This window comes from Ornithorhynchus anatinus, chromosome 9, assembly GCF_004115215.2.
Source record: "Ornithorhynchus anatinus isolate Pmale09 chromosome 9, mOrnAna1.pri.v4, whole genome shotgun sequence".
NCBI lineage: Eukaryota > Metazoa > Chordata > Mammalia > Monotremata > Ornithorhynchidae > Ornithorhynchus > Ornithorhynchus anatinus.
This window is the reverse complement of record NC_041736.1, coordinates 22,690,059-22,704,893: the sequence shown is the minus strand read 5'-3', so window position 1 is coordinate 22,704,893 and position 14,835 is coordinate 22,690,059. Positions and strand designations below refer to the sequence as shown.

Genomic DNA, 14,835 nt, shown 5'->3' with positions numbered 1-14,835 from the left:
CCAGCTCCACCCCTTGTCTGCTGTGTGATCTTGGGCGAGTCCCTTAACTTCTCTGTGCCTCAGTGACCTCACCTGTAAAATGGGGATTACATCTCCTCCCTCTGATTTAGACTGTGAGCCCAAAGTGGGACAGGTACTATTTCCAATCCGATTATCTTCTATCAACTCCAGTGCTTAGCATAGTCCCTCCCTGGAACATAGGTGCTAAACAAGTACCATTTAAAAAATTAATAAAAACTCTAAAAAGCACTTAAGCACTCACAGACTTTTGTAGCACAGTAGACAACTTTCATGCTCTGGTACTTGAGCATTAACTCATATATCCTTTCCTTCTTCCTGTCTATTATTTTAGTTGCTTGTCTCCAAGGAGGGATTGAAAAATCCTTGAGTTCACGTGTTCACTCTACAGTACTCTCCTAAGCACTTAATTCAGTGCTATGCACATAGTAGGTGCTCAATTAATACTATCGAATTGATTCAGACATACCACCTCTACCCTAATCTGTAGCAATCACTTCTAAGGGAAAGACAGTGAAACCTCTAGGATTCCTAAAAGATGAACACCTGTGAAAAACAGGGTCACTCGTGTAGACAACCTCTCCGTTTAATCAAAAGCCATGAATTCTGTGTTTCAGTACTGCTTTCCTTGTAGGTGATTTACGACTTGCTCATTCCTTATCTTTGGGGAAGGAGAGGTAAGATGTTCATATTATTAGAGATGCACTAAGGGAATAAGCCTCAAGATAAAACCTCAGATTTGGAAGAAATCAGAGAAAAGATATGAAAGAATATGGCTGTCTCAGTAGGTATCTATCTGCCTTATACAGTCTCCAAACTGATACACGTTTCTAGAATGCGCAAGCGCATCAATTCTAAGTACAATTCAAGACATAGAGTACTTGGTGTATAAAATTCCACCCATAAAAAATCCAGGAGAGAAGAAAATATGACACACGTGGTTCAATTTCTGCCTATTTCCATCATATTCTGTTTAAGAAATAATCCATCAAATCCTAGATAGTAAAGTACAATCATTACAAATTCTAGCCCTACAAAACCTTTTTTCGAGTATATTACCATCCTGTTGCTAGGATAAATATTCCCTTTTTGATTTCACACGAGTTAAATCCAATTTAAAGTTTTTCCTGATGAATTCAGTACCATGCCTGTATCCCTTAATTTAACTCAAATTTGTAAATTCTCCATTGATCTCTTTGTGATTTTCCAGAACCATGGAAATACTTCTTGTCTTGGGTCTGTTATCTCTCTTAATGCATCTCTACACCACATAACATTTTTGAAATCTTGGTTCTGCCATTAAAAAAACAACTTTCTTCTACAACTAAATATAACACCCATACCTAGTTTTTGAAAGGAATTTAGTAGTAAATCATTCTGAGTCTCGAACATGGTTTATTCTATGGGACATGAGAGTGTTTGACTCAGCTAAAAGTTATGGACATATTAGTATAAACTGCAATCCCAAATACTATTATTTCTTGTAGGGAGAAATCCAGAATATAGTCAATGAATATTTTAGGGACTTGGATCTTTTCAGCAATGATTTTAAACAAAAAGATAGATAGTTGCAGCTTTGTTAACTTGTGGCCAACCAAGCTATAAATCGCATTCTGCCTTTCAGCGATTCCTTCTGAGTGATGTTTAGAGTTGTACTTTTCTGATACCATGCAAGGATTTTTTCCCCCCAGAATCTCTGTTCACCCCTCTGATTTTTACTGATGGTTTTTGTCTGCATCCCCAAGTAAAAATAGATTTCTGAGATCCATCTCTGTGAGTCTAGTACACTTCTCACAGGAGTGGAAGATTTTAGATTAGCCAATACTTAAAATCAATATCTCCTCAGGCACAGAGAAGAGGAAAAATGATCATTTTTTTTGTTTTTAGTTAATGTAATCAATGCACCTTGAATGAAGCCAGATAGGTCTAATCCAATTCCCCCCAGATGGAAAAAAAAAATCAATAAAATAATAGCCCAGCCAAACCGAAAATCCAACACCCCCTCTATTCTCCTCAACAGGGGGTTGGGGATGACTCCTCTGCACGTTTCTACAGCTCTCCACTTTATATGACGATAGCCTCGGACCTTGGGTGATTTAGATTTGCTTACCATATACTTTTGACTCCAGGTGTACAAGCCCAGGCCTTTAATTAACATCTGTAACCTAGGTATTCTGACACAACACACTTAAGTTCACTTCCCAGAATGGTAAGTTGTCTTTAAGATAGCATTTAAAACTGTATCCATAGATTTACCATTTCTAAAACTGAAGGACGACCTTCCAATTGGATATGGACGCTGGACTCTTTCCCACTTTCCATTTTTCCAAAGTTGCAGGTGAATTTTATACAGAATGGATCATCTTCCATACAGTACTAGAACAAGAATGCAAAAAATAGGACATTACCAAAATTGTAAAGGTTATACAACAACCTTCTCATTGTGGGCAGGGAATGGGTCTGTGTTATACTGTACTTTTCCAAGTGCTTAGTACAGTGCTTTGCACACAGTAAGCACTAAATAAATGAGATTGAATGAATGTTCTGAAGTTTTATAGGTGGTCTTTTAGACTAATTTTCATCTAGTAGTAACGGCATTTATTGACACCCAGTAAATACAATGTATTGTAACAAAACTCTGAGTAGTATGGATTTAATGTCTGCTGCTTGCAGAACACTGAACTGAGCACTCGGGAAGACACACCTGATTCTATTCTTGAGGAGCTTGCACTCTAGTAAGAGGAGCCAGGCACTAAAAGAATTTCCAAACAGGAGAAAAAGGAACCCAAGAATATGCTCTGCATTATTACAACAGAAACAGGTACAGTCCTCAGTGCCTTGATTCTTATTCCCACAGTCTCCTTTTATACTGAAATGTAAATGAAAATCTCACGATCCCAAAGCTCCCTAAAACATACGCCAATATGAAACATGTCCAATTTTAGATGCCTTGGTCAGATTTTCGACCCTTGACCCCCATACACCCAAATGACCTTTAATTCACTCCATTATGGCCCCCAACACCTTCTTGGGGTGATGTAAGGGAAAAGCACCAGTTGGGAAGCAGAGAGGACCATGACTATGTCACCTGACCCCTTGAGATCTCATAGTTTCCCAAAGAAATTAAATATGCATGTCACATATCCCGTATTTAGGCACTAACTCACGAGCATATCGCCTTTTTCCTCCTATCTGTAAATTACTTCTGTGTATGTCTGCCCTGTTAGAATTTAAGTTTCTCGAGGGCAGGGCCTACGTTGAGATGGTCAAGTTAATTATTAAGGGATGAAATAAATGGGAATTTTATCATACAAGTGCAAAGAATCAGTGAGGATCACATGTGGGTCAAGTGAATTGGAGGTACTTTAGGGATGGGAGGGAGGAGAGAGCACCCGGGAGGGAATGTGCAAGTCTGCATTGTTGTATTGTACTCTCCCAAGTGCTTAGTACAGTGCTCTGCACAAAATAAGCGCTCAATAAATACCATTGAATACTTGAATCCATTTACGTGGATGGTTTTCATCTGATAACAGAGAAATCCACTAAAAAGAAGTGAGTCTTTCCCAAGAAAGTACCTCATAAATATCTGGACACAGACACCTGGATTTCTGCCTTTGTAGTAACTGGCATTTTGTTAAGTGCTTGCTATGTGCCAGGCACTGTACTAAGTGCTGGGGTACCTACAAGATACTTGGGTTGGACATGGGGCTCTCAGTCTCTATAAGATGGTGCTTCCATGAAAGCAGCACAGAAGCAGCATGGCCTAGGTAGGTGATAGGGCACAGGCCTGGGAGGCAGAAGGACTTGGGTTCTCATTCTGGCTCTGCCACTTGTCTGCTGTGTGACAAGTCACTTCATTTCTCTGTGCCCCAGTTACCTCATCTGTTAAATGGGGTTTAAAACTATAAGCCCCCATATGGGACAGGGACTGTGTCCAACCTGATTAGCTTGTATCTACCCCAGCGCTTAGAAAAGTGACTGGCACATAGTAAGCAATTAACAAATACCATTATTATTATTATAAGGCAAGTTGCTGCTTCGGCCACAAACCAACCCACCCACTTTGACCAACTCCTGGGTGAGACCACCTCCTAGCTGCCTGGCTTTCCCCTCACTCCCCCACGTGAGAGCTCGGAGACCCAGGAAATTGGATGTGAGAGATCTCCTTTATACCCTTCAATTTTGTTATTATCTTCTGCGGAACGCTAGCATCTTCTTTCGATAACAAGCTCAGTAGTGGACCCTGAAAAACTCTTGAACGAACCGAGGACCAGTGTCTGCTAACTGCTACGAACCTTCCCAAGTGCTTAGTACAATGTTCAGCACCCAGTAGGAGCGCACCGTCCACGACTTACCGACAGAAGTTGCAAAGTTTCTCAGTCTCAACTGGACACTTCTGTGTCCTAGTGTGGTTCAACTGGCTTGCAGTTCCACTCCCAAATAGGATCATTAAGTGAAGAAAAACTTACCAAGAGTCTCTTATCCATCTTCGTAAAGAAGGTGATTAGATCCTTAAATGTTTCCAAATTTCCCTTTTCGTGTGCCGAAGGGCATTCCCTTTCGTAGTTCTTGAAAGAGCATTTCCCTGGAGTAGCCTTGGAAGAGACAGAAAGTCATTATTTTACTATCTTCTTTTATTGGCAGAGTGAAATAGATGCAACTAATTTGGGCCAGATATCTTAAGCTTTGATTAATATTTTAATCACACTGAATCTCTATGAGCAAATGATATAGCTAAATGTTGGCCAAGCGAATTTGAATAATGCCAGAGATACTTTAAGAGAAAGAGTAAGACAATGGGCTGTAAATTCATACAAAAGATTAGATCTATGTGACTAAAAGGAAATAAGGGGGTTTTATATTTACTTGTTAAATGCTGTCAATACTTTCCTCTTACCATCTTGCCCAGGACTAAGCCACAGGAGAAGGAGACAGATGGAATCAGGATAAATTACTAGCTCTTTAGCTAACAGCTCAAACTCAGCAAGATGGACAGAAAATTGGAGAAGTTTCTGTCTGAGCAGAGTGAAAAGATTAAGACTTCATTTTGTAGAAATGGATCAAAAGGGGGCATGATTGAAATCTACAGAATCAAGAAAGGTCTGGGCAGAGCGAACACAGAGTTGTTTAATCCCATAAAACCACGGTCGTATGGCTGAAGCTCGAAGAAAACACCTCTTCAAACTAATAATAATAATTATGGTACCTGTTAAGTGCTTACTATGAGCCAAGCGCTGTTCAAGTTAATCAGGCTAGATCCAGATGAGGGAACTGAGGCCCAGAGAAGTAAAGTGACTTGCCCAGGGTCACACAGCAGACACGTGGCGGAGCCGGGATTAAAACTCAGGTCCTCCTGACTCCCAGGCCCATGTTTTAACCACTAAGCCACGCTGCTATTGTTATTACAAGACGTCACACACAATCAATGAATCAGCAGGCTTAAATGGGGTTTGGGTCAAGCCGTGACAGCACAATAAGCAGTTAGTTGGATACAGAAAGAAGAACTGTTAGGGGTCTTAGTCCATCCTTAAAATTTAGGATGAATATCAAGGAGGGCAACCATCGCCTGATTCCTCCAAACATCCTGTTGACACTGTCGGAGGCAGACTAATCGTTTTTGCGGTTGACCGGTTTAGCCTAATAATGCACTGCTGATGGTCTTAGAGAAGATCATTATACATTCCCATTTAGGGAAGATGGAAAGGGATCCCCGAGACAAATACTGTTAGCTCAGAATAAATGCTTTTCATTTTTCGGTTTCCTAACGTTCAAAATGAAAGGCTAGAGATGAATCAGCGATGCCGCCGACAGAGACCCGAGGATCCTTTTGAAAGGGCCTGGTGAGGTCCCTCGAAACAGGTTGGCACTCTTGCAATTACTCATGACCCAAGAATGCTCCCCAGAATTTCCCTCTGAAGAGCTCAGATCAGAGTCAGACGCCCACATCACTTCTAGAAATAATAATTGAAATAATAACTGTGGTACTTGCTAAGCACTTATACGCCAAGCACTGCACTAACCACTGGAGTAGGTACGGGGAAATATTTTGAAATAATTAGAATTATTTGTAACAGAGCACAATCAGAGTTTATTAAAACCATATAGTGTAGCGGGGAATTCGGTGGGCATCTACAGAATGTTCGACGACAGAGAGACCGTCTCACTTTGTCTCATTTCCCGCCAGGCTCAGTGTAATTTCCTTCGTGGTTGAACAGAAAGTTCCAGAGAGACCATTTTCACGACAGTGTTTGGCATGGCAAAGAGTGAATCCCTATTTCCCAGAGTTCAGCATTTATTCTGTGGAATGACCAAGTGGATAAATGAAAACAAAGATACCTGGACATCCAAAATGTTGAACAGCTTGATGGCATGGGGGGCAAAAGAATTAGGTATCCTTATCTCCAAGGTGACATTGGGAGCCATGCTGGGTCCAGCATTGATAACCTAAATAGGGAAAATGCATCTCAATTCATTCATGATAGTGACCGCGCCACTGGTTGAACGAACACGCGTCAAGCGCCGTACTAAGCACTGGGGCAGATGCACGATAATCGGGTCACACACAGACCCTGTCCCACGTGGGGGCTCCATCTGCGAAGGAACGAGAACAGGCATTTCATCCCCATTTTACAGATGAGGAGACTGAGGCACAGAGAAGTTAAGTGAACTGCACAAGGACCTACAGCAGACAAGTTGGGACTAGAACCCAGGTTCCCCGACTCCCCGTTCCGGGTCCTTTCCCACACATTTCCTAACAGGCTATGCTACTTCCCGATGGCTTGTTCCTTAATATTCATCATATTTATGGAGTGCTTACGGTGTGCAAAGCAGTGGACTAAACGCTTGGGAGAGTATAATATAACGATAAACGGACACTTTCCCTGCCCATAACGATCATACAGCCTAGAGGGCCTAATATAGCCAAAGGAGACATACATTGGCAAAATCTGAACGGCCCCCCCCCCGGCCTCCCAGAGACTTCCTTTTAGTCCCAAGATCAGCGGCAATATCGGGTGCCCCGTGGCAAAGGATGCCGTGCCATCCCCTGGCTCGGGATTCGAAACTCGGAAGTGCTTTCTCTGCCGCGGGGGTTTCCCGTGTGAGCAGCATTCCTCTGGCAGCAGGGTGGTGAGGGCAGCGGTCAAAGAACCCTGACACCCCAGAGCAACAGGGGATGTGGCGGCTGGTAAAAGGCGTCTAAAGCCTGTTTGCTAAGCGCTCGCTAAGTGCCCAGCCCTCGCTGAGACCCCAGAGCAACAGGGGATATGGTGGCCGGTAAAAGGTGTCTAAAACCTTAGAGGAAGCAGCGTGGCTCAGCGGAAAGAGCCCGGGCTTTGGAGTCAGGGGTCATGGGTTCGAATCCCGGCTCGGCCACTTGTCAGCTGTGGGACTGTGGGCAAGGCGCTTCACTTCTCTGGGCCTCAGTGACCTCATCTGGAAAATGGGGATGAAGACTGGGAGCCCCACGGGGGACAACCTGATTCCCCTGTGTCTACCCCAGCGCTTAGAACAGTGCTCGGCACATAGTAAGCGCTTCACAAATACCAACATTATTAAAACCTATTAAGCGCTCACTGTGTGCCGATGTCCTCTACTAAGCGAGCGGCTAGAGCCCGGGTCTGGGGGTCAGAAGGTCAGGGGTTCTAATCCCAGCTCTGCCACTCGTCTGCCGTGTGACCTTGGGCAAGTCACTTCACCTCCCTGAGCCTCAGTTACCTCATCTGTAAAATGGGGCGTGAGACCATGAGCCCCACGGGGCAGGGACTGTGTCCGACCTGATTTTCTGGTATCCACGCCAGCACCTAGTAGAGTCCCTGGCACACAGTAAGTGCTTAACAAATCCCGTTATTATAATATAATCAGACCTGACACCATCTCTGTCCCCCATGGGACTTGTGGTCTAAGTAGGAGGGAGAACGGGTAATAATAATCGCGGTACTCGTTAAGCATTTAGTATGTGCCAAGCACCGTTCCGAGCACTGGGGTAAATACAAGTTAATCAGGTTGGCCACAGTCCTGTTCCACATGGGGCTCCCGGTCTCGATCCCCATTTTACAGATGAGGTAACCGTGGCCCAGAGAAGCAAAGTGACTTGCCCAAGGTCTCACACTAGACAAGTGGCAGAACCGGGATGAGAATCCATGACCTTCTAACTCCCAGGCCTGGGCTCTAACCGCTACACCAGGAAGTCCCGTGAGGAAACTGCGGCACGGAGAAGTGAAGTGACTTGTCCAAAGTCTCACGGCAGGCCCACGCCAGAGCCAGGAATAGAGTCCAGGCCCTCTGATTCCCAGGCCAGGGCTCCTTCCACTCTGCCACAATGTACCGAGGGCTGGAGGAGGTCGATAATCAGGTCGGACACAGTCCCCGTCCACGCGGGGCTCGGAGCCTAAGGAGGAGGGAGAATGGATATTCAACCCCCCATTTTACGGATGAAAAATCTGAGGCACGGAGACGTTTAAGTCGCTTGCCCAAGGTCATGGAGCAGGGAAGCGGGGAAGTCCGGCTCCTACAGTTCCTCCTCTGAGGTCAGGCAGAGACAGAGCTCCGGCAAATCCATGCTTTTGTCAGTCGTCAACACGGCTTCCCACCTGCCTTTGACCCGCGGCAGCGTGTTTCCTTCCCAGCAGCAACCTCACCACAGGAGAAAGCAAACGGAAGACCGACACCAGCCCTGACTCACCCCCCGCTGATTCACCAACAAGACTACTCTCTGACTTTTTGGTTCGTATTTCTATCCGGGGCCCAATTCTCTGAATGCTGGGGGTTTTTCCTACCAGGTATTGTACAGTCACTAAACAGTTTTCACAGACAACAGCAGCAGCAACTTAACTCGTAAACATTCCCATACGAGCCTCTATTGGAATACGCATCCTAAAATAAATAGTGAATTTTTGTAGAACCCAAGCTATTTCACCAAATGCGCACTGAATCACCATTCCAATAAAGCTCGGCTGATAATAAAACCATAATTTCTACAGAGTGCTAGACGATTTCTGAACAGCAGTTACTTAACTTACCTCTCCACACCTGCTTCCCCCTCGACCTCCCTCTCCTTAGTCCTTCTCCCTTAATTCCAATAGGCCGGGCGGTTTCAGAGTCCCCGGCTTTTTGGGGTCAGGCTCCAGCGACAAATGGGCAAAACCCGAAGAGCGACACTGCTGAAACTGAAGGCGGTCACTCTAGTCCACCCCAAATTCAGTTTCAAAATTGGATCTGCTCACCGTTCTTAAGTTCCAGCGTACAGGACCTGAGCCGAGATCCATTATTACCATAGCGAGTTCACAGGAAATGAGCCTCATCTTCCAAGAACAAGAAACCGGTGGCCCCAATCTAAGGTACTGACTAGTTTTGCCTTTAATCCATTAGAGAGGAGGATTCCCCCGGCAGCTTCCATTCTTGACCTCCACAGTTTGATGCGCCTGCCTTCTTAGGCGCCTGACTTGACGGGGACTAACTGATTCAGAGGGCAAGACAGCAAATAGAGCTTCTCCAGGAAGCCCAGAATGAATATCAGCATCAAAGGATGAGCCATAAACAAAAGCAAATCGCTTACATGAAAGGTGAAGTTAATCTTCTCCGTCATACAAGTGGCTGCTGAATTTTGTTCCCCTGAGCCGTAAACAAAGGAAGCTGGTGATGCAAATCTGAATGAGAGGGAAGAGAGGGGAAAAAAAAAAGGGTGAATGGGCTGTTGACATGCCGAATTCAAATTCAGTCCTGTCTACTAAAATTTAAAATTCAGTTTCCTGGCATCACTGGTCATGGAGGATTCCTTACATGATAAGAACTGCACATGGCTACATCCTCTTATTGTTTCCCTAAATAGAGGAACAATTAAATCTAAAACCGGGTACTCCTGCTCAACTGCTTTGAACTCTGGCCTAGCGGATGCAACTCAGGCCTGGGAGTCAGAAGCACCTGGGTTCTAATCCGGGCTCCACCTCTTGTCTGCTGTGTGATCCAGGGCAGATCACTTCACTTCTCTGTGCCTCAGTTACCTCATCTGGAAAATGGGGTTGAAGAGTGAGAGCCCTTTGTGGGACAGGGTCTGGATCCAGCATGGCTCAGTGGAAAGAGCACGGGCTTTGGAGTCAGAGGTCATGAGTTCGAATCCCAGCTCTGCCACTTGTCAACTGTGTGACTGTGGGCAAGTCACTTCACTTCTCTGGGCCTCAGTTCCCTCATCTGTAAAATGGGGATGAAGACCGTGAGCCCCACGGGGGACGACCCGATTCCCCTGTGTCTACCCCAGCGCTTAGAACAGTGCTCTGCACATAGTAAGCGCTTAACAAATACCAACATTATTATTATCCAACCCGATGAGCTTGTATCTACCCAGTGCTTAGAACAGTGCCTGGCATAGAATAAGCATTTAACAAATACCAAATATATATGCATATACACATATATATATATATATATGTATATATATTTATTCGTACCTCCAATGCCTTCCTCTGCTTTCTCTCACTGGTTTCTGCCACACTAAGCTCTTCTGCATCTGTCGATCCACGTATACTACTTAGCTATTCATCTTTATATTCCCTTGAGATTTCCAGTTGTCTCTTTTTTTCCCTCCTGCTGCTCCCACTAGTTGCCCCCAAATCATGCCTCCACAGCTGTCCCTATTAGATTGCATAGATCAAAGCCAGAATCTGTGGGGTTTTTTTAAAAAATTTCTGTGGTATTCTGTCATAAGTGCTTCCAACAGGGTTCTGTATATAGTTGGTAAGCCCTTCTAGACGGTCAGCCCGATTTGGGCAGGGATCGTCTCTATCGCTGAATTGTACTTCCCAAGTGCTTAGTAGAGTGCTCTGCACACAGTAAGTGCTCAATAAATAGATTCAAAAATAAATCTCCCCCGATTAGACTGTAAGCCCGTCAAAGGGCAGGGACTGTCTCTATCTGGTACCGATTTGTGCATTCCAAGCGCTTAGTACAGTGCTCTGCACATAGCAAGTGCTCAGTAAATACTACTGAATGAATCAACGACTGAATGAATGAAAGTTGGTACTCAAAAAATACTTTGGATAGATGGATGGATTGATTTGTCCCTCCCTGCCAAATACTATTGAATGAATGAACGACTGAATGAATGACAGTTGGTACTCAAAAAATACTATGGATAGATGGATGGATTGATTTGTCCCTTCCTGCCAGAACCCTAAAATATCATGAGTTCAAGACAAATCAGGCCAAATTTGTCACACAAATGGAGGGGATATCCTGAATGGACTATCAGGCAACAAGCTTGATGTTCTAAATAAGACTGTAAACGAACACACAAGAGAATCAGAGGCGTTTTTTTTTTCTACTTCAAAGAAAACATAATGGGGTGTGAAGCAAAGAAGACAAAGGAATTAGTAAATTAGGCTGAAGAAGCATCATAACCGTCAGTAACTTACCCATGAGAAGTTAGCATAAATTCATATCTCAGAGGTATAACCAGTGTTAACATGTTATTTGATATATTGTCCATTTCCCCTTCATTTTCACTGCAGAATCAAACACAGAATGCTCCATTACACTGTGCCAGCACATATAGATTCTATTCTAGAGGGAAGTAATTATTATATACCACCACAAATACCTGGTGGTTTGTTGAAACAATGTTATTTTTGGTTAATTGTGGATGTGGCAGGAAGAAATCATTTTTATGACAGGGTTGGCGGAAATTTGCTCTCATTATTTAAACAGGGATTATCTGCTTTTCTTGCGGTTTTGGTTTCTCTATAGATCATGGAATAATTGTATTCCTTTGCAGACACTTAATCAAGCAAAACCACACCACTCCCTGTTGGTTTTCATCAAACCGTGCATTTGTTTTTTGCCAAACAAAATTTACCAGGTAGCGTTAATGGTGATGTTCAGGTCTTCTTCTGCTCTGGTAAGGGAGCTTGCATCCAAGAGAAAACTGAAATCCATCTGTAGAATACAGAATACTGATTGAATAAAAGGAGTCAGAGGAATGCTGTTTTATCATCTAGAATTCAAATAGCCTCTTCCTACCAACGCGTTTAAAGGTCCAAGTTTTTTTTTAACGTCAGAACCATGGGCTCAGAGTAGCAGTGGGGATCTGAAAAGTTGCAAGGTTGATGTGGTCTTCCAAAAGGCAAAAATTCAACTAAAATAGAAGCTATCAACACAGCCCACCTTAGACATCATGTTGGTATTTGTAAAGCGCTTACTATGTGCAGAGCACTGTTCTAAACGCTGGGGGAGATACAGGGTCATCAGGTTGTCCCACGTGAGGCTCACAGTTAATCCCCATTTTACAGATGAGGTAACTGAGGCCCGGAGAAGTGAAGCGACTTGCCCACGGTCACACAGCTGACAAGCGGCAGAGCCGGGATTCGATCCCATGACCTCTGACTCCCAAGCCCGGGCTCTTTCCACTTAGCCACGCTGCTTCTCTACTTAGCCACGACATTGACAGTCTATTTACAGTAACACCAGGCAGCTTGTTCTAAATGTCAGAGGGAGAAAATCGGGGGGGGGGGGGGTCTTCATAGCTTGTAGAGATGGAGTTGGTGAACAGAATTTCTAGAACTGACTTTCCAGCCTCAGCATCCTACACTATTCTGGGATTGCACTTGGGTGGAGGGACCAATCAAGTCAGTGGTATTTATCGAGCGTTTACTGTGTGCAGGGCACTGTACTAAGCGCTTGGGAGAGAACAATATCCCTGCCCACAAAGAGCTTACAGTCAAGGGGGGGGGGGGGGAACAGAGATGGATATAAAGAAATAAATTGTGGATCTGTACAAAACTGCTGTGAGGCGGTGGTGAATGAGGCGGGGAGCAAATCAGGGTGACGCAGAAAGGAGTGGGAGAAAAGGAAATTAGGGATTTGTTAGGGAAGACCTCTTGGAGGAGATATGGCTCCAGTAAGGATTTGAAGGTGGGGAACGTAATTGTCCGTCAGATATGAAGGGGGGGGCGGCATTCCAGGCCAGAGGTCTGTTCAAGAGGTCGTCGGTGAGATGGACAAGATTAATATAAATAATTTATACTATATAATTTTAATTTATGTACATAAGCGTTGTGGAGATGAGGGTGGGGTAACTACCGAAAGCCAAAGGTCATAGATGCACTTTGATCTCACTGTGCAGAAAGACCTGTGGGTAAAGACATTTCTTCAGATTTTTCCTGGAATTCTACCTCTGGGATCATCACAGTTCTGTAGCTTTTCAGGTCGACCAGAATTTGACAGCCATTTGTATTTCTCTTAATGCTTTCGAATAGAAATCAACTGTGTGTTTCTTTGGGCTTTTGTTTTTTTTTCTCTTTGCCTTCACTGTCCATAGGACGCAGGCACGATACCGTTTGTTTTTTTTTGAGAAACAGATATCCACGGCTAACCTACTATGTTCAGTTGCTTACCTTGGAGAGATGGTCTACATATAAATGACCAACAGTGCATTCAAGTGCTACCAAACCAGAGTTTTCAGTTACTTCACAGTTGATGAGTTTCTCTTCCTAAAATTGAACCCCAAGAAAGTGATTAATTCAGCATTAGCAAGACAGTTTGGAAAAGCTAAAACATTCTAGAAATCCTTTCATTAGAGCACTTTCTATAATAATAATAATGTTCTTTGCTAAGTGCTTTCTATGTGTACGCCGCTGATGTACAAATTATTCCATCATGCAATCGACTTTTTACAACAATGTGTACAAAGCCCTTGGGAGAGCACCATGTAACAATAAACAGGCATTTTCTTCCCACGACGAGCTTACGGCTCAGAGGGGGAGACAGACAATATAAATATTTATATTTATACAATCATTTTATTTATATCTATTTTAAAATAAACAAACAGATGATCAGGCCAAACACGGATGCCATATATTTGTTCTTCCTCCTATTTGCAGATAAATTATGTTTGCCTCTCTGCCTCCCGGAACCAGATCTTTTCCTTCTGTTGTATCTTCTCAAGTGCTTACTGTAGTGCTCTGCACACAGCAGGTGCTCAATAAATACCATTAATTATATGAAATAATGAATTGCACCAATAATTATATAAATTCTTAGTTCTTCAAAGTATTTTCACTCTATATTTAAAAGATATTTGAAAATAACGTATATCTCATCCCACCTCCTGAATATAGCTTGTCTGTTTTGCATGTGGTCCTTGGAACCTCTTCTGAATTTTCTTTTCGAATCTTTGCTGATATCCCTTTACCTACTGCTTTACTAAATTCTATAAAGGTACTGCCACTTTATTGTAAAAACAAGAAAAAGAAATACCAAAAAAGTTATTTGGAGAGGCAGCACAGCCTAAAAGAAAGGGCGTGAGACCGGGAGTCAGTAGATCTGGGTTCTAATCCTGTCTCTGTCACTACCTTGCTGTGCAACCTTGGAAAAATCACTTAACCTCTATGTGCATCTGTTTTCTTTATGGGTAAAATAGGAATAAAATATTTGCGCTATCAATCTTTAGGCTGTGAGCCCCATGAGGGACAGGGACTGTGCCTGATATGATGGTCTTGTGTACATAGAGTTTAGCACAGTACTTTGGCAAACAGGAGACACTTAATGAACGGTAATGAGGTCTTAGACTAACACATCATCTGGATAACCCAAGTCTGTTATTTGAGTATTTGTTTTTTAGCCTAAAATGTATTAATGATGATAAGTTATCATTAATATTATTAGCATAGCATTTGTTAAGTGCTTATTGTATGGCAAGCGCTGTCCTAAACTCTGGGGAAGGTTCAAGACAGTCAGGTTGGACACCATCCCTCTCTCGCATGGGGCTCACAGTCTGAGGGAGAGGGATTTAATCCCCATTTTACAGATGAGGTAACTGAGGCC

General features: G+C 43.5%; 2 protein-coding genes across 3 annotated transcripts in view; one reads left to right on the top strand and one right to left on the bottom strand.

The window, feature by feature from the left end:
* Nucleotides 1–6,361, top strand: part of CERKL (ceramide kinase like) — a 92,366-nt gene extending 86,005 nt beyond the window's left edge. For both annotated transcript variants that reach the window (XR_005660382.1, XR_005660381.1), the window contains 2 exons: nucleotides 2,692–2,839; nucleotides 6,203–6,361. The gene's annotated coding sequence lies outside the window, so the exon portion shown is untranslated. The remainder of the gene's footprint in view (nucleotides 1–2,691; nucleotides 2,840–6,202) is intronic.
* ITGA4 (integrin subunit alpha 4) overlaps nucleotides 1–14,835 on the bottom strand; it is an 84,956-nt gene that overhangs the window by 5,462 nt on the left and 64,659 nt on the right. The window contains exons 19-25 of the mRNA XM_029072238.2: nucleotides 13,404–13,499; nucleotides 11,867–11,946; nucleotides 11,427–11,516; nucleotides 9,575–9,665; nucleotides 6,355–6,462; nucleotides 4,488–4,613; nucleotides 2,275–2,394 (exon numbers count right to left, since the gene is read on the bottom strand). Of these exons, the coding sequence (XP_028928071.1) occupies nucleotides 2,275–2,394; nucleotides 4,488–4,613; nucleotides 6,355–6,462; nucleotides 9,575–9,665; nucleotides 11,427–11,516; nucleotides 11,867–11,946; nucleotides 13,404–13,499 (711 nt within the window). The remainder of the gene's footprint in view (nucleotides 1–2,274; nucleotides 2,395–4,487; nucleotides 4,614–6,354; nucleotides 6,463–9,574; nucleotides 9,666–11,426; nucleotides 11,517–11,866; nucleotides 11,947–13,403; nucleotides 13,500–14,835) is intronic.